Source organism: Poecilia formosa, unplaced genomic scaffold (assembly GCF_000485575.1).
Source record: "Poecilia formosa unplaced genomic scaffold, Poecilia_formosa-5.1.2 Scaffold45, whole genome shotgun sequence".
NCBI classification, from domain to species: Eukaryota; Metazoa; Chordata; class Actinopteri; order Cyprinodontiformes; family Poeciliidae; genus Poecilia; species Poecilia formosa.
Window position 1 is genome coordinate 1,824,837 of NW_006799984.1, and position 23,112 is coordinate 1,847,948.

Genomic DNA, 23,112 nt, shown 5'->3' on the forward strand with positions numbered 1-23,112 from the left:
CCAGACTTTCAATGAAATGGTTAAGATCAAAGTATATTCATTCATGGCTCAGTCAAAGCCCAGACCCAAATCCAACCAACAATCATTGGCAATACTTGAAACTTGATCTTCACAAACACTCTTTGTCCAGTTTAGCTGAGCTAACACTCTTTTGCAAAGCAGAAAGAGCAAAAGCATCACTTTATAGACACGGCGATAAAATAAGACCAAATCAGAGCTTTCTGATCTACCAGCAAACTAACCCTACACTTTACCCTTCACCTTCACACATCATCCCACAGATAAACACGGTGGTGGCAGCATGATACTTTGTGAAAGATGTCCATAAAATCTAAATGACAATATTTGGCGAAACACAAAAATGTACTTTTAGCTTGAGCTGTTTCACAAAGACAAAAAAAAAACTGTCTCTAAATTGGATTTGCTGATGCAACAGTAGTGAATATTAGTTCAACAAAGTATTTACAGAGTTTCACCATTTAGGTTTATGCCACACTTTTTTCCAAGTTTTGCGTGTCACTGTATTTGTGAAAAACAAGCTTAGGTGAAACTGTACCACTCCTGCAATGAGCATGCATGCACGCTGAACTCCAGCTCCATGTGGAAGTCATACACACGTTCCTGAAAAAAAAAAAAACAACTGCACAAAATTCCACTGAGTCTGGGAGTGTCCCATGTGATTAATAACGGTCCTCTGCTTCCCTTTTCATAATACAGGAAACAACAAGTGGACAGTTAGGCAGCTCCACCAGAGGCAGAAGGAGAGGGTCAGAGAGGTCAGAGGCCCCAGGAGAGACACTGCGAGAATACAAGACAGACAGATGAAGAGGGAGAGAGAGATGTGCTTACCACTGACAATGTTGCTGTGAACCGCAGCTGCGAATAGTGCAGTCAATAAGCTGACAATCCATAGAGCACAGGGGGCTGATGGGAAGGCCATGGTCGGGCACGCAGATCCGCCTGTCTCACTGAAAGCTCAGGAGGGCAGAGAGGCTCTGGAGTGTCACCTGCAGGAGGGGGGACACAATGGAGAAGCTAAAAACAACAGGCAGACCGGGCAGGCCAACTGACCACTAATTGCGTCCCCAGCCGCTGAGTGAATAAACGCTTGGCCCACCCGTTACTCACGCGTCGCTCCGGGTAGCCATCGATCTGCTTTTGTCATAACAAACTGAGAGAGAGGGGGGCTGAGAGAGGAGGAGGAGGGGTGGGGGTGATGAAGCCAAGCTGCAAGAAAGGGATGGAGATGGAGAAGGGGCGAGTGGTGTAAGGAGAGGAGGAAGAAGATAATTTATCCTCTTATGTTGGGAATTTATTGCGCCTTAACGAGCTCATGCGCGCAACTGGAAGTGAGAGATGCGCGTGTTTCTGGACAGCTCATGGCCGAACCCCCACTAATTAAATGTAACGCAAAAAGGAAGCGCTGCCTCGGACAACAAACAGGAGAGAAGAAAGAGGAAGCGAGAGCAGAGATGCACCTGCTGCCCGCTGAGAATTAGCTGTGTGCTCGGTGCGCTCTGCTCGGCGTTGGACACGAATGTCGGGCATAAAATCAGCTCTGGCACTGCTCCTTTCCCTTCCCGCTCTCTTTCTCTCATATTAAAACACACACACACGCACCTTCAGCTTCCCCTTTCTCACATTTCTTAAAAATAGCTGCAGCCCGGCGCGGAGGTGAGCCCTCTGTCCATCTGCGGCGCGCTCACCGCTGAGAGCGAACCGCGGCGGTAGTTAGAGCCAGCGGGACGGGCGCGGAGAGAGGAGAGAGGGTGGGGTGCAGGGTGGTGCATACATGTGTGCGCCTCTGTGCGTGTGTGTGTGTGTGTGTGTGTAGGTGTGTGTGTGTGTGTGTGTGTGTGTGTGTGTGTGTGTGTGTATTGGGGGGCGCCAAGCATTTTGAACGGAGTGGGATGTGTGGGAATGGAAGGAGGAGGGAGGGGTTGTGGGTTATGTTTATTGTTACTCCAGCCCTTCCTGTTGAGTGATGGCGAAAAATAAAAACAAAACTCAAGTGAATGCATGGGAAATAACCCACACGCTCTCCTCTCTCTCTGTATATATGGGCGTGCTGAACACAAGTTCTCGCTGGGCACTTGTGTTGAAAGTAATAACAGAGGCGATAATAATCATAACAACAGTTGACATTGGCGGCTACCTGCATCGTTGCGACGAGTACCACACAAATGTTTCTAACATCTTCTTCCGTACTTGGAGAAGGAAATAAAAACCCTCCCGTCCGCCGCCGCCGCTGGGATGAGATTCACTCCCAGCGAGTTGTGATGCTTATTTTTTCCCACAGAACATCGTAGCCAAAACAACCGAGGAGCGCGCAAGAAAACGCACATTTTTGGAGTAAATTACCAAGACACGCAGAGACTCTTAGGATCTTGCTCTGCGTAATACGCGCGTACACACACACACACACACACACACACACACATAGACACACACAAAGGGAGACATTCCTGGAGACGGAAAAGCGTCAGCACTGACAGGTGTCTCCTGTCCGCCCAAACATGCAGACAACAGCCAAACCCCCGAACCACAACACAAACTGAAGCAGCGCACGGTTTGAACGCACACACCGTCGTATTCCTCCTCCGGAGTCCGGTTCTGTTGCTGGTTTCCAGTAAGGTCCCTTCCAATAATGACTCTCCTTCTGACGCGCAGCTTTCTTGAATTTTTTTGTTCTCCCCCGCCGCTGTGCCTTCTCTCTTTTTATTTTCTTGGAATAATCTCCCAGCTTCTTCTAGTTTCTCCTGCTTTGTTCCTTCGCTCTTTCCCCACTGTTTGTAGGCTATCTCTGCCTCTCCACGGTTACCGTTCACTGCAGCAAAAACAGACTGTCTGAAAGACGGAGCGGGAGGGGAGGGGACAAGAAGCGAGGAGGAGAGTTGGAGAGGGGGAGGGAGGGGATTATAATACGATTTGGCCCACACCGCCGGGATAACAGGCCCAGAGCAGGGGCCTACTGGCTGAGAGCAACATGAAGAGGAGATGGAGCAGATATGGGAAGCGTGATCTCTACGCAGCGAAATATCACCATATCGTCCCTGTAACACTCCACAGTGACTTTATAGTGACCTTATCAGGCTTTGAGGAATTTTATCACTGCTGTAGAACAACACTGTGACACCGATGCTCACTTTATCTACAGTTTGGATACAGAGTACACTGGAGAAAATGATTTTAGTTACTAAAATTGATGTGGCAGTTTAAACAGAGTCAAGGTCTTTGGAAAGGGTCAGTGAAGCTCAAGGGTCGAGAATGGATGTTTTATAAACACTACACAAGTTTCAAAAATGAAAATGATTAAGCTTTATTTTATTTATTGTATTTTTTTCCGTACAAAACCTACAAGCATCTTTTAAAAAGGATGATGTCATAGCTACCCTGTAGCTTAAAGATCTCCAGCTATATGTTTTATTCAACACAACACAAAAATAAAACATTACAATGAACAAATATCTACTGTTTGTATGACAAGAATAAAACACTCATCTCTACCTTATAATATGGAAAATCACTCCCAGATGCAACATTGCAAACAAAGCCAGATGTTTGGATGGGTTGTCAATTTTTTTTTCATTTGCATACCTAAAAAAAACATGTTTTATCCTCGTTTGTTTTGTTTGAAATATGCCAAAAACATTGCCCCTGTACGTTTTGTAGGAACAATAAACAACAGTGTGTTGTTTATCGTGTGTGTGAAGATACACAAACTAATCAGTATTTCTCACATCTGCTGGTGGTGAACATCCCTCTGCTCCGGGGCTGAGTCCAGATCAGCTGGGAGATGCTCAGTCTTATTAAAATAAACAATGAAGGACGATAATCATTCTAAGCTCATTCCTGTTCAATTTTTAGTCATAAAGGACAGAGTTTAGAATCAACTCTGCTCAAGGAGACCCCATGCCGGGGTTGTTTTGTTTTTTTTTTTACATATTTTATGTAGATGAATAGAATTCTACCAATGCTGTTCTTTGTGATAGAAAACAAAAAATATATATTGAAAAAGGTTTCACTGTAAAACACTGAATTCATAAAAAACATTCAGTTATTAGTAATTAGCACCACACCTGCTTGTTTTGAAGTTGATGTGTCGTCCATTGGCTACACTAAGGTAGCTTAAGCTCAATTAAAACTTTAATTCTTGTTCAACACAAGTTTTGTCATCACAAAACTTCACTTTAAATAAGTTGACATATTCATTCAGAACCCATATAAACATATCCTCAGTCTTTCCATCCCTGCTGGATAAGAAGAACAACGATTGACTGAACCAACATCTTCAGCTAAATGCTAATCTAAATGTTCAGGTTTCTTTCATACCAATAGTTTGTGCTATTAGAAGTTCTCCCTGTCAAATAAATAATAAACTTTACTGAATATTACGTTTACAAACTCATATGATTAAAATCTCAAGGATTTCAAGGGCAAATATTAATTTAACCCAATTCACTAGTAATTTTTTATAGTGTAGACACCTATCTGATGGATTTGAGCCTACATAGTGGTTAATTTCCTAAAATGAAGAGGTCATCTGCTGCATATTGTCATGGCTCTCAGTGGGGGGCTATGATGTTTCTTATCAGCTGATATAGAGCTATTACCCATTTCTGGTAGATAGGCTCCTTATTATCTCTCACAGGCTTCATAATTTGTAATATGGTAATCATGCCACTCAGTCTTTGGCCTTGGGGGTCTGTCCTTAAAAATGCATAAAAAGTCATGTCAAAAAAACTGAATGACTCTCAAATGTGCCGCATATAATTTTATGTTTACTTGCTTTATTATTATTATTATTTATTTATTTATTTTTTTTCCAGCAACAACTTGTTTGTGTATTTATTTAACAAAGGGAACTCCTTGGAGATCTGACGTTTCATAGGCTACTGACATTTCATGCATGTGGCCCGTTAGGGAATCAGGAGCTATAACAGGGGTGGAGGGGCGGAGGGGAGGCAGGGTTGTTCAACTTGCCAGAGAGGGATTAAGGATTAGTTTTACTGGCGGATTAGGTTTTGCATGTGGGGAGGCATGATGGGGTTAAACGCGGATGGTGGCGGCTGCAAAAAAAAAAAAAAAGGAATCCTCGAGTGGGAGGTGGGGGGTTTTCAGGAAAATACAAAATAAGACGCAACAAAAGGCAAGCCGGGACGAGAGATCTTTAAGGAACCAGCTGTTTTCCACAATGTAGAAAAATTTAAAAAATGAAATGCAAATCCAGATTCTAGATTTTGGCAATGTGCTGTTCTAAAGATAAAATCCACCTTTTTACTCTTGTTTTAATACATTCCAGAGGTCAGCCCTTTGATTCCACTAAATTAACACAACATTTCTATTCGGCAATCTTAAAACGGCACCATTTCCTGTCACAGTGACACTTCATCTCTCTCTCTCTCTCTGCGCTGTTACACCATATTTGAGAACAGAAACGCAGCATCTGGCATCATTAAGCACTTGTTATGAGGGCGGAAAAGGCTTTAAATGCTTTGTTGCTGGCGCTGCACATGAGGAGCGGACAGCTCCAGGTGCTGAAACGGTGACTTTGCCTCGGTGAGGCTGCTCTAAACTGACTTGTCCTGTTGTGTTTGTGTGATGACTGAGTGCAGTTGAGCATGCAGCCCCAGGAGCACAAAAAGGTGTGCTGTGCTGGTACACTAAAAGCCGTATTGTAAGGCTTTTTGTCATCTGCATACAAGCTTTTTTAATTTGATGAGATTCATAGACGGCGTCAAATCTTCCTTCATCTTCCGTTTCCAGCAGACTGAAAAACCTTTTACAATACATCACAGATGCAGAGGCTAAACGACACATTTGCCTTGATTCAAATTCATCATTCTACCTCGTCCTAAAAAATTCTGTACCAACACATACACATCTCTGCCGGGACTCGAACCCGGAGCCTCTGGATTAGAAGTCCAGCGCGCTATTCCATTGCGCCACAGAGACTGAGGCACATTTTTTTCTCCATCAAATCCTGCTTTATGCTCCCCCACCCATCGCTGTGCAGCATCCGCTCCATCTCTCAGCATCAGGACCGCAGCCCTGCACATTTTCCGCTACCCGCCGGTAGGGGGTGCTGCTGCAGCCACATTTCCACAATGCCGTCATGAAACAAGCCTCTACTGCTTGAAGGCATGTCATCTCTTTGAAATATCATAATACCTAAATTACTGGAGTCTAGATGAAGCATTGTATGTCCATCGACGGTTATAAGCCAGTGAGTTATTTTCTTGAAGTGAATAAAAAGAATGCTTATAAGCTCAGTTTTAGATTCATACAAACATTTTTTTAAGCATTCAGATTTCAAGCGAGCCATCTTAAACTCTATCCAGTACCTCATAAAAGTATTCATATTATCAGAGTAACATTATGTCTTAGAAGTTCTCTTAGCTCTGATTGCAGGGTGTCTGACATGTAAATGGCTTCCTACATGAAATCTAATCAAAGCTACAGGCAGTTTCCAACCTGAGCTGGAAATCCACTGGGACTACAAATTACTTTCGACATACAACAGGAAATTACTTAAGACCTACAGCTCCCTGCTAAAGTATTCATATCTCTTCTTCCGGGTTCATCTAGAAATCATCCCCCCCACCTCCCCCCTTATTATTTCCAAAATAGCTCAAAGCTCAATCAGACTGGATGGAGAACATCTGTGAACAACTATTTTTAAGTTATGTCCCAGATTTTAAGTTGGATGTCTGGACTTTAAATTGTCTATTCTAACATATGATCCTCCTTTGGATGGAGTCTGGTTTGACTCCATCCATCTTCTCCTCAACTCTGACCAGCATTGCTGTCGCTCCTGAAGGCAAACATTCCCAGAGCATGATGATGCCACCACTTTATCTCATTTGATCAGAAGCCTTTCCTCCGTGTTTGCAGTGTCTCCTCCACTAAACTGCAAAGATTTTATTATTGCTTTCTTTCATCAACAACTTTCTATTTATTCTGTTTATTTACAGGGACAATGTACATTTCATACATTTTTTAATCATGCATTCATGGTACCTGTGCAGCCAAAACTGCTAATTTCCATCTGCAGTCCTTGGACAGGTCGATGTAGTCAGTTGTAGTTTGACGGAGCATAAATTGGTGAAAAGCCAGTACAATTATTAATTACGTGTCTGATAATTCATTATTTAGATCTCACTAAAACCAAAACAAACAAACCAAACTACAAACAGATAATTCATAAAAGAATTTCAATGTCTTCATCAATAACGTGTAAAAATTCTGCTTCCTCTATAAAACCATTTGAGGAAAAATAAATAAAAGTTGTCCACATAACAGATTCCACTGGATCACTGTAGCTCCTCCAGAGTCAACATGAGACTTTCTGGGTGTTTTCAATTCCTGTCATACCAGGTGGATGACCATATACAGATAGGTTTTCTGTTGTGTACCTTACACTCTTCATTTCCTTTAACCTAACATGGTGTTAACTTCTTCACAAATGTATTCCTAACCTGTCTGCTGCGTTAATCTGCCAACTTATACAGCCTTTATAATGGCAGATGCAGGTATCCCGAGATTAAATTACACATATTTATTCTACCAATGACTTTGGAGAGTAACTGGATACAAACAGGCCGCAGTTTAGATTTGATACAAAAATAAATAAATAAAAAAACCTTAATCTTCAGAGATGTGGACTTTTATTTCTTAAACCACATAAAAATCAGATAAACACATTTAATTTTTTTAGGTTGCAAGATGACAGAATGCAACAAATCTAGAGATATAAATACTTCTGCTGTGTACTGTAGTTCATAAGTAATTTTCTATTGCATATTAATAGTAATTTGTAGTCTCGGTGGATCTCCAGCGGAGGTCAAAAAGTGCCCGTAGCTTTGATTAGACTCCATGTAGGAAGTCATTTACATGCCAAACTCACTGCAATCAGACCACACATACAGGAAGATCTTCAAGCGATAGCGTTACACAGATAATTATTTTAAGCTGGCAGTGGTTAAATATAGACACGTTTGGCCAATTATGGAGGTGACGTGAATCTGAAGGGAATTCAGCGCCATCAAAAGCACAAACACTTGAGCTTTACAAACTCTGACAGTCACTGCAGAAACGCTCTGGTTTGCTGCGATAAATACGTTAAGATCAAGAGGAGTTTTCCAACAGGAAACAAACTACAGCCAAGGTGACATATATTCAATTTGAGTCAACAGTGATAGGTTGATAAACCAATCCGGCTGGACTAACTAGACATCTTCCTTCTGTTTCTTTAGAAATTTTGTTGATCTAAACAGATTTTTGAACCAGCTTGTGCTTCGCTCGCCTCAGTATTTTCCCTTTTTACTTATTATTTTGCCCCCCATCGGCACTTTTTACTGTTTACTTCATAAATGGGGTTTGGATCTGACATAACATCAGAACTCTCTTTCATTCTCACTGCAGGACAAAAGCTGTTCAGCTCCTGTGCTGCTCAGAGGGAGGTAGAGCCAGAGGCAAGCTGCTGGTGAGGAGCAGGTTCACACTCGCAGCTTCCACCACTGGCTCAACACTCCTCTTCCTCTTCCCTGATGTTTGAAAAATGCATCTGAGCATCTTTAGGCTGTGGAGAGGCAATAAACCGTTCTTCAGACGCAAATATTACAGGGCTCACCCTGCACAGACTGGCAATGTCGCAGCTCTTCAGGCAGGGAGAAGTGATTAATGAATTTGACGTCACAGAGTGATTAGACAAATTACATAAGGAGATAACATGTAGGGCATGTATAATTTTAGCTCGTGGTTGTTATTCGCACCCAGACCAAGTGTGAGGTAAACTGGGTCATATTTGCATGCACGCTGCCTTATGTCACTATGGATGACCCAAAGGTTTTCGGCACAATTAAATGCAAGAAAAAAGTACTCTGCTTCTGGCTACAGCATAATATTATCCTTTATTTTTGATAAAAAAAGGTTAATACCAGGCCACAACGTATAAACAAAACTTTTACACTTCATCTAGTCCATGATCCCTTCACATCAAAATCAAAGCTAAGGAGGTGACGACAGACAGGCCGATGACTGTGTAGCCAGTGCGGTAGACCTCAGGAATTTTGAAGCCTTTCCCGATATCCCAATACTGTAAAAAAAATAAATAAATAAATCAATGCATATAAAGCAAGCCATAGCAGAAAAAGCATCACTAGATTGTATATCTGAATATGCAATCAGCTTTCTATCAAAGGAAAATTAGATCTCTATTTCGGCTGAATGAGAAATCATGACAAAACGCAAAAACAAAACAATTACAGCGTTTTATCAGCTAAAGAATCTGAAACAGAATGAAAACGGTAAAGGAGTATATCAGGAGGAATTGAGTCCAATATTTGTCGTCTTACCAGGTGGCGGATGCCGTTGTAGGTGTGATAAGACAAGGGAAAGGCAATGCCAAATTTTGCCAGCCCAATTAGGATCGGACCGACGGACAACGAGTGGATCAGGTCCAAGTAGTGGGTGTAGTTTCCAGGCAGGATCAACGCTGCCATGGCAAAGGCTGAAATGGCTGGAAACAGACAGAAGTGAAGAATAAAAATATAGGAGCTAAAAAAAAATAAAAAAAAGACAATGTGCAGTGTTTCAACACATTTCTCATGTCAATTTTATAGCTCAGGCTTTGAATATGTAACATCTAAAAATCATTGAAAGGAAGGGAAGACAGATGGACAGCAGACATGTATATCTGGATGATGAGAAACGGGCGAAATAAAAACTGGTTGGAAGCGTCATTCAGAGAAAGATGCAAAAATAAATCGGCAGCATTCTGTTATCATTCCCCTTTCATGCGAGGAATGAGGATGTGTTCCGGTTAAATGCCCGTCAGCACATTTACAGGTGAAGAACCGACATACACACACATGCACACACACGCACACACACGCGCGCACGCAGAAAACAACTCAACCAATCAGAAACGGATCATGCACACAACCCCAAAAAACATGGATGAAAAGATGGAGGACTGATGGATGAATGGAGTGATGACTGCAGGGGTGGACAGAGGAATGAATGGACAAATGCAGATAATGGATGTATGGCTAAGCGTAAGAACGTAATGCTATTAACAGAAAGACAGATGGAAGAATAGATGTATGAATGGATGAGAGGAAGGACAGAGAGATAAATGAATCACTGGATGCACGGATGGTAAAAAAACGACAGATTGGACAATGAATGAATAAAAAGCAGGTTAGCAATTATTAATTGATAGACTAATGTGAGGAGGGATAAATGGATGCTGAATCGATGAAAGGATGCACGTATTAATGCATATAAAGGATAAACAGAAGGATGGATGGGGAGAAGGGCAGATTGGTGATGATTAACAGATAGATGGAAATGATGGTAGATTCATTCATGAATGATATTTCTATGTATCAAGGGTTAAAAAAAACATTTACAAAGTTGGCATCTGTACCAGGAATAAACTATAGAAACAAATTCCCCCATGCTCTTATTTCCTTTCCATAATTTTCCACACTGGCTCATTAGTCCTACATTGTTTTATCTCACATGACTATGAATGAGTCAGACGGCCGGCCTGTGATTTCCTAACACATAGAGTTCCTCAATTCTGGTTTCTCTATCACTAAACTTCAAAATGAAAACCAAACAGCGGCTCTGAATCTGACCATCTACACACTGCCAGTCTATTACAAAACACTGAATGCAAATTTGCCCCTTGGCTTCTATTGCTTGTGTCTGAATAAATAAAAACTAAATGTCTTTCCATTTCCTTTCTGAAAGAAAAAAAAAAATAGAATGGATATTAAAGTAAACACAAAGCAGAGCTCTGAACGAAGGAAGGAAAACAACAACAAAACAAATTAAAGCAAGACCCTTCACTCAACTCTGCCACAGTAAAATAACGGCTGGAATATTTAAAATAAGTACAGTTAAAGCAAAGAAATACAGCGTATAAGCTGATCCACAGTTGGTGACAGTTTTAGTTTGTTGGCACATATAATATGTTGACAGAAGGTTGAATGGAATAAGTGAGTGATAGGGTGTGCCACTGCAAGTGGCAGCCCAGAGAACTGACCTTTATTGAATACATAAACATGCAAAACAAAACTTAACTCGGCTTTTACAGCGCCTTTCATCAATGTCAGTGGCTCTTTTGTGCAGCATCACCGCCATTCACGTTCGAAGCTTCAGAGCAGGGATGAGACTAAGAGCCGCTAAACTGCCTTTTCACATCCACAGATTTAATTGAACAACATTTGCTTTTTTTATTCTAGTAAATGCTCTTAAGAGAAATCAATAGCGATGGGAGTAAAATGCCCTGAAGAGATTTTCAGGGTCAATCAGGAGTGACTGCAAAGCACAGCCTCACTTTGATATTAGATTTAAAGCAGCACAGACTCAAACTGGATAGGAAGCAGTCTGTGTGTGTGTGTGTGTGTGTGTGTGTGTGTGTGTGGAATAATTTCTTTATGGTAAAAACCAAGCACCACTTAGAGGAAACAAGCTTTACCTCCACTGAGTCCCACTCCGGTTCCTCTGTGTGTGATGGACATCATCATGGGAATGGACCATCTGCAACAAACACAGGAGCCACATGTTTACCATCGCTGGCAGGTAAAAATGTATATCAATACAATAGAAATTCACTAAAAGGTTATTTTGCTGCAGTACTTGTTAGAAAGAACATGTCAAAATGTTAAACCTTTATATGACATAGATCCCTACAAACGGTGATAGACTTCAAATTAATATTTCTAAAAATGTTGATCAATATTGCTCACAGCTAAATTAAATATTGTATGTTCAGAAAAATTAATTTTTCTGAACATACAATATTAAATGGGGTTTAAAAAGCCAATGTTCCATTAAATGGAAGGTATTATGTATTTTATAGCACAATCACATAACTGTGTTACCTTCTGTTATAAAGATGCTGTATATATCAAACATGACTAAAAGGAAATTTGACGCCTTGAAATTGGGCTCCGTGTCTTTAAGAAGGTGCTACTCTTTCCAACATTTGGCCTTCAGTACGTCATCACAACAATGCTTCTCCATTGGGCTGTTTAAGACTGTTCTTAGGAGAACTGGACATATACCAGGTTCCACCAGGTGTTTTCTAGTTGCTGCTATCGCTAGTCTGTAGGAGCTGAGTGGGGCTGGTGGTGCTTTGTGAGACTCACACAGGGGATAAAAGAGTCAAAGCAACACTCTAGATATGTTTTTGAACATAGGAATAACATAATAAACATAGTGAAACGACTAAAAAGTGGATTTTCCTCCAATAATATTCCTCCTTTAACAGTAACTTTGATACTACTTTTGATACTCTCTATTGTTCCTCCAAACCCTGGGAACTTGATTTCCAAATTGAAGTGAAAATATACTTTTATCTGAAGACAAGATTTAAACCTTAAATAGGTTTTAATTCACAATTCTCTAATGTCTGTAGTCTTCCCTGTTGCTTGTGCACCTTCTTTCATCACATTTTCTCCTTCTACTAAACTTTCTATAAATACATTTAGATGCAGCATGTTGTGAACTGATTGTTTAGAAATGACAGTTGTCCAGTCAGGAGTCTCTTCCATGATTGTGTTAGTCAAACATTGTCAGGATAAACAAATTATTAAATCAACATCCTTTTCGTATTGGATGTAAAAAGGTAATATTGTAATTTTCTGAGAAATATAAATTGGGTTTTTATTAGTTATCAGAGTTAACGTCTTCAAATACATTGCTCTATGTGTGTAAAAAATCCACAGGTGTTTCACTTTTTAACAACAAAAGTAAATTAACTTTTTGATATATTTCTAGTTTGTTGTGATGAGCTTGTAGGTGGGAGTGAAACAAACGCCAAACAAAATCTCAATTGACCTTCACAGATATTAAAGGTGAAATAGCAAAACAATGACAGGAGTTAAACAGACCCATGTCTGTTTAACAACAAAACTACAAGCCATGACAGTAACTTTTTCCACAGGCACATATACAAGTGAATGACAGGTAAAACTTCTCCATAATTATCTACATTTATTATGTTTATGCCAAAGGCGGTGAAGGAATCTGAATCCAACTATTAGACCACAGCAGGTAACAACAATACATTTTTAGAAATGTCAGTGCGGCTGATAAATGTCCCTCTTCATTAAAATGAAAACAGTGAAAATAAATCCAGAAAAAGAGCTCTTACAAAACACTTATTAAAAGTTTTCTTAACTGCAGATTTTATGATGCTAGCAACTGGCTATTAATACATTAAGATGTTTATTGCTCTAAATATACAGCAATGCTGCCGCTTCCTGCTGTTTAATTGGCATTAAAGACAGAAAATGCTGCTGAATACCGAAATGAGCCTCATGGTATTATTATTTTTGCCTTATTCTTGGTTTGCATAAGATCTGCAGTGTGTAAGGAAATAAAGATTGCGTTACATTATATAAGCAGCACTAATGAGGTCAGTTTGACACCTTGGTAATCTTAATCTGTTTCGTTTTCTGAGCAGCCCACACAACACAGAGATTAGGTTGTACGTACTTGTAAATTGTGATGTGTGGAGACATGGGTCTGTTTAATCTGGAGTTTTTGGCCCAAAACTTGTTCATCTCCTCTTTAGCTGTGGTTCCCATTGGAGCAGCACTGAAACAAAGAACAGATGATTTAAACAGAGGATTGCAGCTGCTTATTTCACACTTTTCATGTGTGGACACTGGATTGTATACTGGTCATTTTGGCCCGTCTTCTTTTCATTACTTTAACTTTTGGTGAATTTGTACTTGAATATTCCTGGTATGAAATAGAGCAATCTACTGCTCTGACTGTGAGCCAGTTTATATCTGCCAGGATGATTAATTATTAATACCGGCTCTGTTAAATGTCTGATATCAATATCAGATCAGAATGTGGTCACTTTGTGTTATTCTGGTTTTATTTGAAATCACAAGCTGTCATGAGCCATTTCATGTCGGTCAACAAGTCCAAATAAATGGTATTTAAGCACAACACAAAATCCTTATAAAGTAATTTAAAGCAGTCAAGTTTATTTGTACATTCACATTTCAGCAACAAGGCAGTTCAAAGTGCTTTACATTATAAAAAAACACAAAACAGAAAGTCATAAAAGACACCAAAGTCAATAACTGAGAAACCAGTAAACATTACATTTTCTTAAGTGTCATCGTTACACAAATTTGTTGGTCAATGTTTTATTCATTATATTTCAAAGTATAAACATGTGGAGTTTAAGTCAAGATTTAGTTATACAATGTCATTCTAAATTATATCATATAATTCATGAGCTTTAAACATTTTTATGATCATTATTCTCCTTAAGGTTTTTTTTTTACTGGCTTTTAAAGAGAGACCACTAATCTCAAGCCAAAAGAAAGAGTTTCAGAGTTTGGAGCCACTGAGCAGATCCTCAGTCTTATTTTGCTGCTCCTGGTCACAGGACCTCAGGGGGCCACTAGGAATACACGGTTGCAGAAAGCCTTTGATAGAACCTGAAACCTGTCTGTGAACAGCTCTCAAAGTCAGGAAAATCATCTTAAAGTGCACTCTAAAATGACCTGGGAGCCAGTGTAGTTGCATCTAGATTGGAGTCACATGTGAAAAATAAAAGGATTTTGTCAGCTTTTGTCATTTTGGAAAAACTTGCAACTGTTCAAGGGAGGTTTTGCTAAGAAGCGTTTCTAATGCGTCGCTATGAAAAGATGAAAAATAAAGCATGAGTGATTATCTCAATCTCAGGTTGTGAGCATAAATCGAGCTTCATTTGGAAATATTTTTCAGATGATAAAAACAGGAACGAACCACAGACTCGACGTGTGTATCTAAAGAAAACGAAGAACCAATGGTTAAGCCAAGATTCCTAAAAAAAAAAGAACTGGCTGAAAAGGCCAAGTCAAGACTCAAACTGAAAAGCAGCTCAGTGGTTTCCTTGGATCAGTAGATCTGTTCACAAAACATTTTAAGATGGACTTGAGACAAATTTCTATAAGTTGTGATGTGTTTGAAGTAGGAGGAGAAATGGCAGATTAATCTAAACATAACTGACAGATAGTGACAATGCCCTTTCTGGTGATTAATCAGAGGAAAAACCAGTGTTGTGGCTCGAGGTTGTGATGCAATTATAGTGTATGGTTCATTGTCTCAGCCAGCTGTGGGACCTGAAGTTATAAACAACAGAAATGTCTGAGGGAAATAGGAGGAAGGATTTTGAAGCAAGAGAAACTCTTTTGTTATTGTTTCAAAAATAATAGTACACGGAAACACTTCACACCCACAATTCCACCTCATGCCTCCTTTGGTTCCATAATGTCAAACTTCTTTATAAAATATTAACCCAGCAATTTATAACGGACAGAGGCGCCTCAAAGAGAAGTGACATCCAGAAACTGTTTTAGTGAAAGAGGCTACTGTAAAAAATGAAAGATTATTCATGTGGATTTTCACACAAACTCAGAACTTACTGTCTATAGAGGACATGGTAGTGAGGTTTTGAGAGACAGACACCCTGACGGCCCAAAGTCCTGCAAATAAAAAAAGAGGAAAATGTTAGATTCACAGTTGGAACAGGAGGAGCTGAGCTGCTTTCAGTTAAACATTGCAAATAAAAATGAACACCACATCGTGTAATACATATATATAGGAAAACATAATGTAAAGCAGCTTAATGATTTACATTGCAAAACTGTTCTTTTTAATGTCAATCTGTATGACTCGTCCTATATGTTTAAATTGTACTTTCTTTCAAAACATTTGACTGAAATAACTAGCCCAGCTCACTTCTTACTCAGATCAGAAGGAGACGAAGTAGTTTCAAAGTATGAGCATGTTTTAGAATTAAACACCGATTATCTCATATCACTTTCCTCTGTTCACAAAAAGATTTTAGAGGACATCCTCTTCAGAAAAGCATCCAGCCAGCAGGCGCATAGCTTTACACATAAGGACACAAACCCATTAAAAGCATGTGGATAAACTCCAGCGGACTAAACGTGCATCTAATAGCACAATAAAGCGTAAAAATAGGTAAATACAATCGTTTCAATCAGCCAGTTATTATATTCAGACTCAAAGTCCACTAGGTGAGCCATTCAATGCTCCTGGAAACATGTAGCATTAGCCAGTTAGCTAGCTATATCGCAAAGCATTCTTAAAAAAACGTTCCATTATGACTGAAAATTTGAAGTCAGATTTTAGCAAATGTCCTCACCCTTAACGCATTTACGTCCTGTACAAGTTATTGTGACAAGCTACCCAGGGAAAACTATTAAAAAAGCTGTCTCCGAGCCCAAAGTTACAAATGACAGACGTACTGACCTTAGAAGCAGCGCCATGTTTGTCAGGCAGTGAGCGGAAGTGACGATGCGGATGTTGTTGTTCCAACCGGGGTGTTTAAAATAGAAGCCAGATTAAGGTAAACGAAAACAGTTTCTTTATGCATGTGAGCTTGTACTTTTTTAAACTGCATAATAGTCGGATCTAGACAATTAAAATAAAATACATTTTAAAATATTCATTTAAAAATATCAATATGCATGTATTTTATTGTTCAATATGTATTTGATTTTTGACCACAGTTTAATCCAAAAGATTCCAGAAAAAATTATTTGCAACCGTTACAGAAACTGTATTAAATTCCAAAATATAAGAACAAAAAAGTAAATAAGTTTTTGGTGCAATTTTTTTTACTGTATAAAACATTGTCAAGTTTTAAAGAATAGTAAAAGTGATGTTCTATTAAAAGGATAATATTTTACCTTCAATGCATAGATGTCATAGCATTGCTGCTTTTTATGAATACAGATTAGTTGGACCCACCAGATTAAGAAGCTCTAAGGGCCAATACCAAAAGGAAACTTCCACCATTTGGGAGGGGTCTTCACCGGCCGATGTCCTGCAACTTTTAGATGTCTCCCTGGTTAAACACATCATAATCAAATGGCTGAATTACCACCAAGTACTGCCAACTTCATTATTTTACTCAGGTGTGCTGAAGTAAAGACACATCTAAAAGTTGCAGGACACTGCACCCAGAGGCTTAGATTTGATGACCCCTGATCAATGTGGGTCACTGGTTAGACTGAGAGGAGCTGGAAGCTCCAGTTTTTTGTAATTGTTTGATATGTTTTTGTCTTAACATAATCAAATAATTAAATCATTAGCAGAGTTGCTGCAGAACTTGATTGCCTCCTAAGGAGGTATTTCAGACATTTTATGCAAACTTGTTCAAATGTCTGAATCACTTAGGCATGCGTTAGGAATTTGGAATATGTCCAAATGTTGCTGGACACCGGCAAAGATTAGATTTTTATACTCCTACTTTAAACATAGTAACATTCGGACATTTAGTCATTACTTAGAAGATGATTATTTAGATGCTAAATGGAGATAGGAGGCAGCATGCCCACAATAATCGTTATGTTTGACAGAAACGCTAAAAATGTAATATGTAAACCATTTCTGGTCTGAGTAGATACCCAACAGTCACCTAGAGCAGGTTAAAATGAACAGAAATGTTTAATAAAATAGTGTTAACTTAAATTACTCAGTCTTGCATGCTTCCTTACTTTTCTATGACGTTCGTTCTTAGTCGGATCTTTTTTTCTCATCATTGGTGGTGTACAGTCTCCATTTTCTTTGTAAATAATAATCAATACCATACAAGATGAAAGCTTAGAGGATGATAAAATATTTGTCTGAGAAACCATTTGATGCTTTTGAAACTGGAGTGGTTTTAAGCTGACAGTCTAAGTCAGCTTCCAGCTCCTCTCAGTCTATTCATTAGCATCTGCTAATCTGGAAGAAATCAAGAGAGTTATGTGCTGCAGGTTGGGTACTAACAGTTTCTAACATTTTATAGGAACCACATTTCAAAGATGTAAAAAAATAATTTTTAGAAAATAAAATTAATAATAAATTTAATGTAAAATTATAAATATTGTATGTACACTGAATGTTTTAAAAGGGTACTCATGTTGCAGCAAGTTAAACTGGATCCAGCCAGCATGTGTATGTGGGCCCCATCTGGGTTTATTTCAGGTTGAATAGGGTATTAAATGCACCTTGAGGAGGACAACGATTTCAAACAGATGTATTCCTCTTTTATTGAAAACAGGCTGCTAATTAGATTGATCAAGCTGCGATTGTTCAAAGCTTCAGCAGTGCAGATTTAATAAAAATAGTGAAAGTTTGTTGATTGTCTTTCAAATATGTTTTTTTTTGTTTTGAATAATTTCAAGCAAGTGATGTTATAAAAAGGTTGTAATTAAAATAAATAAAGCTAAATTTATGCCTGAGCTATGCCTCACTGTAGATTGGTGCCTTAATTTGTATAACCTGCAGTTAAATATGTTTCTTGTGAGCAGTTTTTACTATTTGTGTCCCTGTGCACATACAGACCCACATGAAGGACAGTCTTGGCCATTCAATATAAAAGTTTTCTCCTAGAGGATTCCCTGAATTCTTTTAATAATTGCAAATATTTCAAGCACGATTGCTCATATGAAAAAAGAGCAGCCTAAAGAGGATGAGTCTTGGGATGGTTTGAAGCTCCAAGAAAGACTTTGTTGGAAATATCCATCGAGGAATTTTTTTTTTCCTTTTTTAAAATTTAAAGAGTTATTTATAACATGTAAAAAAAAATATTGATGAAAATGAAAAATGAGAGGTCATTGCAACACGAATATGCCCCTGACCCACATGTTTTTGTATTTTGCAGAATTTAAATTAAGACTTCTATTTTATTTGATGCATTTGATCCGTTGTTCTTGGAAATATTTGGAAGTGAACACGGTCTTTAAATAAAATGCAAACAGGTCTATTAAGTGGGGGTTTTATTCTACACTGGTTTTACATTAATATCTTACCAGTTTTAGAATAAGGAGCATGAAGAAGTACATGTTGTATTTCAAGTAGAGGTCAGTACAACTGCAAAAAAGTGAAGACCGAAAAAATCCTCACTTTCCACAAATGACCTTCGTTTGTTGGTAGGTATTGTAAAAGTGGTCCTCTATAAAAGTGTACACACACACACACACGCACACACACACACACACTACACTACACTAAGCAACACTTACTGTCCAAAGTTAATAATGCCCAGGAGCAATATTACATTGAATGTTTAATATAAACAGCACAACACTTCCAGTTGGTGAAAAATTGCACTGTTAATAAGCGACTTTGATCTATGTTAATGTACATAAAAACAATCTGTTGTATGATCAATCCCATGGCCAACCAAACATTAGTTTAGAGAATGGTCCATGAGAGGGAACCCTGCTTCCATCGCTGTTACTCATAAAGGCACAAAAGGTTGTTGTGGATAAATTTAAGAGATCCACAGGGACGTTCTGGAGTGACCTGGAGGAAGCAATTCATGCATGTGAAAGGAGAAGGCTGGTGTGTTCTGTGCAAAAAAAAAAAAAAAGAATGATAGTCAACAACAAAGAATCATAGATAGTAATCCATTTTATTTGAAAACTTTCAAACTGATGAAAATCATTCACTGTTGCTTTTCATTCAAAGGCCACAATACATCACTTCAGGAAGAGTTTACGTAAGGCACCAAGGTGCACAAGAACATCATCTTGCTGTAAATGTTTTCTGATGAAACAGGAGAAAGGAACAACTCGCAAGCCTTTTTTCAGCAGTATTTTATGATAATCGGATTTGTGAACTGATCCATGCAATATTACATCTGACAGACACACACGCAGTTTCACCCTCACAAAGCCCGGAAGTAAAACACACACACGATGCAAACTGACATTTTCTGAATGTTAATAATACGTCTCCTGCTCCACCCAACCTGGAAGAAACCAAGAGAGAGAGAGAAGGAGAAAACAGAGGAAAAGTGTCAGGGAACAAAAAGAATGACAGGTTTCATAATAACCCATTGTATCGCTCTATTTGTATTCATCTCATTGCCTTTCTCTTCGTACATTTCCAAATGAATCCCCTTATAACTCAGAGTCTGATCAGCAGCCCGTGACACACAGATTAACAGAAATGATTAACTGTCAGCATGGATTGTATTTGTCTGCCCACGTCTTGCCCCTCATCAGCTGAGACGCTCTGGCAGAGAGCAGATTTCTAGCCATTGTAAGGTTTCCATATCGTCTGGATGATCTTCAGGGCATATCTCAAGAGTCTTCATCAGCCTGCTTTAATTTCCTCTCCAATCATTTAGCATTGGCTCTGTTGATGGGTGATCAGGTATGTTTATTTCCTGGCCTGAGTTTGACATATTGGATATTAGCTCGTTGGCAAACAGGATAACCACTGCGCTGTGCTTCAACACAGAATACAGCCGGAAGATCAAATTGGCTTGCCAGGAAAAGATTGTTCATGTCAAAGTCTGTGCTTTAAACTTCGAATTGTTTAAATGAATAGCTGTGTTTCCACTGCAAATCAGCAAAAAGCTTTGACAATATTATGCTAGTGTCAAAAAAATTAAATTTTGCAATTTTGTTGTTTCATTTAAACAAGAGCCGCAATTAAAATCACATGTGAATAAGTTTGGTTGCACATTAACCTTGAAATAAACCAGTTTTGATACAGAGAAATGACTTGAATCTGTTAAAGAAAATCTATGAAGCTACTAAGAAAATAGGGTGTTCGCAAGAAGACCTTCCACTCATAACCTTATCAATAATACAAATGGAAACATGCAAAAAAAAAACTGGTCAGCAATGATAATATATCATTTAATTTTAGTGACCAAATTTGTTGAAAAATGTCATTGTTTTATTTTATTTTTAAAAATGTCCCAATCAGAACCAAACTTCTCAAGGAGAGAGCGAGAGAGATGAATTATATATTCAAACATTTATACAAAGTGGTTGTTTTGAAACTTTGTTGAAGTTGTATATCATACAATCATCCCTCCCTGAAATACAGAACAGTTCAATAAAATAATTAAAAGATCTAAAATAATATGTCATTCTTGCTCAGGATGAGCGTTTCCTTCTCACCAGAACCTTACAACAATTGGCAAACCTCTGTGGGGCAAAACGGATTCTTCTGTTGTAGGGGCAAACAAAGCGGAGCTGAAATAACTTCTGCCTGACCCAAAAAGCCTTGACATCCATCAAAAAGGCTTAATGACCAGAGACATTGTAGGACAAGGGTCAGCATTCTGCGACCTTTGATAGATGGAGAAGTGCAAGAGGCAAGAAAAATCTAAACCTGGCCAAGTTTCCGTTGAAAGGTCTGAATTCAGCTCAAGACTTCAACTGGACTGGACAGCCATGTGTTTTTATTTTATTTTTCTACATTTCTTTGTTTATCCTCAAGACTGCAAACAGTGATCTAAAAAGTTATTTAAAACTCTGATCACAATTTGGTGCACACGCAGCAGTTGTCTCAAGCTTGAGATCAAATTCAATTTCAGCCATCAAGAGGATGTTTGAATTTCACCAACAGAGATTTTCTCGTTTATAAGCTGTGATTTTATACTCCTTTTATTAAACAGGATTCCTGAACAAACTGTCCGGACACAACAGTACATTTAAATGCTATTTTGTTAGAAATCAAACTTGAGAGACAAACAAAAATCATTCCAGTGTTGCACAGGCAGCAGCTTTTATAGCCTTTGAATTGTTCAGTACTGAATCGATTGCATTCTGCTCGACTCCTGGTGGTTTTCAGTTGCATTTACCAACCATCAGGCTTCTGGTTTCTTTTTTACTACGGCTTGGATTGATAGAAACTTTTAAATGGAAAATGAGTGCAGATCCTTTTTCACAATGCATCCTAAAATGAACAATGATGCCATTCATTCATGTCAGAGACTAAAGGTAGGTTACTCCCTTTGCTTTATTCACGCGATGGGACTTTTCAATAAGACAGCTGCAACCGGGGCTGAATGTTCCTGCATCCCAACCAGTTATCTTTTGCATTTCCCCAAAATAAAAGCTGACAGTAATCACCCATAATTGTGACTAATTTCTCAGCAATTCATCACTCAGTTACATCATATTTGTTATTCATTCTGGTTCAAACTGAGAAACAATGACACATGAACAAACTGCAGCAATTTTTGCTTGATTGACTGATGATTTGTTTCTGCTATAGACGCCAAAAGAAAACATGACAAATTCAGTGTGGAAAATAAGTATTTGATTCCTTGCTTATTTTCTACATTTGCTCACTTGCAAAAAAAAACAACAAAAAAAAAAAACACATTATAGTGGTTTTAGTTTATTTTAAAAAGACAGTATTAACAGAATTTTCTGACAAAAGAATGCATTATGAATGCATATAATCGAGGGAATAACAAAACCAGAGTTATGCCACCCAAAGATTGGTTACGTTGCCATGTTACACACATATGAATCACCTACTTATTAGCATATATGCAACACACAAGTGCACAGAATCAGTTTCTTTAACTCCAATCGCCATGAACAGATCAAAGAGCTGTTGAAGGTAGATGGGTACTGCAAACATCAGCCAGAGTTTCTTGAGAAGGTGAGAGCTTTTAAGACAATTGGCTCACTTTAAATGGACCAGAGTTTGTTTCACCCATTGGTCCAGACCTTTAGTGCAGGTGAGAATACAATAATGCAAATCCTCAATCAACCAAACCAAGACTCACATTTTGAGGCGGTCTTTGTTTTCAAACGAACTTCGGTACAGTTTGCCAAAAATTTAATATAACATGGGAAAAATGTGGTGTTATAAGTGAAAGAATCTGCCAATGGATTTAAGGAATTGTTTGCTTAAAACAACTCATGTATCTTGCTAAAAAGTTGGTTGTACTTTAGTTTTTTCTCATTTCAAGTGTACTAAGATATTTGCACTAAAAACTAGATCAAAAGTACTTGGTAAGATTTTGTGTTTTTGCAGTGCCTTGATATGACCCAACTGCAGGAAATATACATCGTTTTGAACTTCATGATTTAGATGGGGATTTTGGTCAAAACAAGCTCTTCCTTGTTACTAATGCTACTACTGGTTGTACAGGTTGTGATAAAATCGCACCATTTTCTGCTTAGTGATGCTGCTGCCAGCATGTTATGGGTCAGGACACACAGAGGATCTCCCTGATTCAGCTTGCAGCAGCATATACCGACTCTGTTCCAAAATAAGAAATACCCCACTGCGATATCCGTGGTTAATGAG

At 38.7% G+C, this 23,112-nt stretch overlaps 3 protein-coding genes and 1 non-coding gene across 8 annotated transcripts in view; all 4 read right to left on the reverse strand.

The window, feature by feature from the left end:
- Positions 1–2,861, reverse strand: part of cadm3 (cell adhesion molecule 3) — a 161,081-nt gene extending 158,220 nt beyond the window's left edge. For 2 of the 5 annotated variants that reach the window (XM_007552029.2, XM_007552028.2), the window contains exons 1-2: positions 2,586–2,858; positions 850–1,007 (exon numbers count right to left, since the gene is read on the reverse strand). In XM_007552029.2, coding sequence (XP_007552091.1) covers positions 850–940 — 91 coding nt within the window. In that variant the 5' untranslated portion in view covers positions 941–1,007; positions 2,586–2,858. Of the gene's footprint in view, positions 1–849; positions 1,008–1,128; positions 1,224–1,620; positions 1,740–2,585 lie in introns of those variants that run through there. The other 3 variants (XM_016671490.1, XM_016671491.1, XM_016671492.1) reach the window with 3 other exon arrangements.
- Positions 2,862–5,881: 3,020 nt separating this feature from the next.
- trnar-ucu (transfer RNA arginine (anticodon UCU)) lies at positions 5,882–5,955 on the reverse strand. The gene has a single exon. It is a non-coding gene; the product is annotated as a tRNA-Arg (tRNA).
- Positions 5,956–8,886: 2,931 nt separating this feature from the next.
- Positions 8,887–16,377, reverse strand: sdhc (succinate dehydrogenase complex, subunit C, integral membrane protein). The gene is made up of 6 exons (XM_007552030.2): positions 16,303–16,377; positions 15,450–15,509; positions 13,516–13,617; positions 11,492–11,553; positions 9,357–9,520; positions 8,887–9,097 (listed from the first exon to the last, which is right to left on the reverse strand). Exons 1-6 carry the CDS (start codon positions 16,317–16,319, stop codon positions 8,993–8,995), a joined length of 510 nt encoding a protein of 169 aa, XP_007552092.1. The 5' UTR covers positions 16,320–16,377; the 3' UTR covers positions 8,887–8,992.
- A 3,060-nt stretch (positions 16,378–19,437) lies between these two features.
- atp1a2a (ATPase Na+/K+ transporting subunit alpha 2a) overlaps positions 19,438–23,112 on the reverse strand; it is a 73,790-nt gene continuing 70,115 nt past the window's right edge. The window contains exon 27 of the mRNA XM_007552033.2: positions 19,438–19,795. Coding sequence (XP_007552095.1) covers positions 19,767–19,795 — 29 coding nt within the window. The 3' untranslated portion in view covers positions 19,438–19,766. The remainder of the gene's footprint in view (positions 19,796–23,112) is intronic.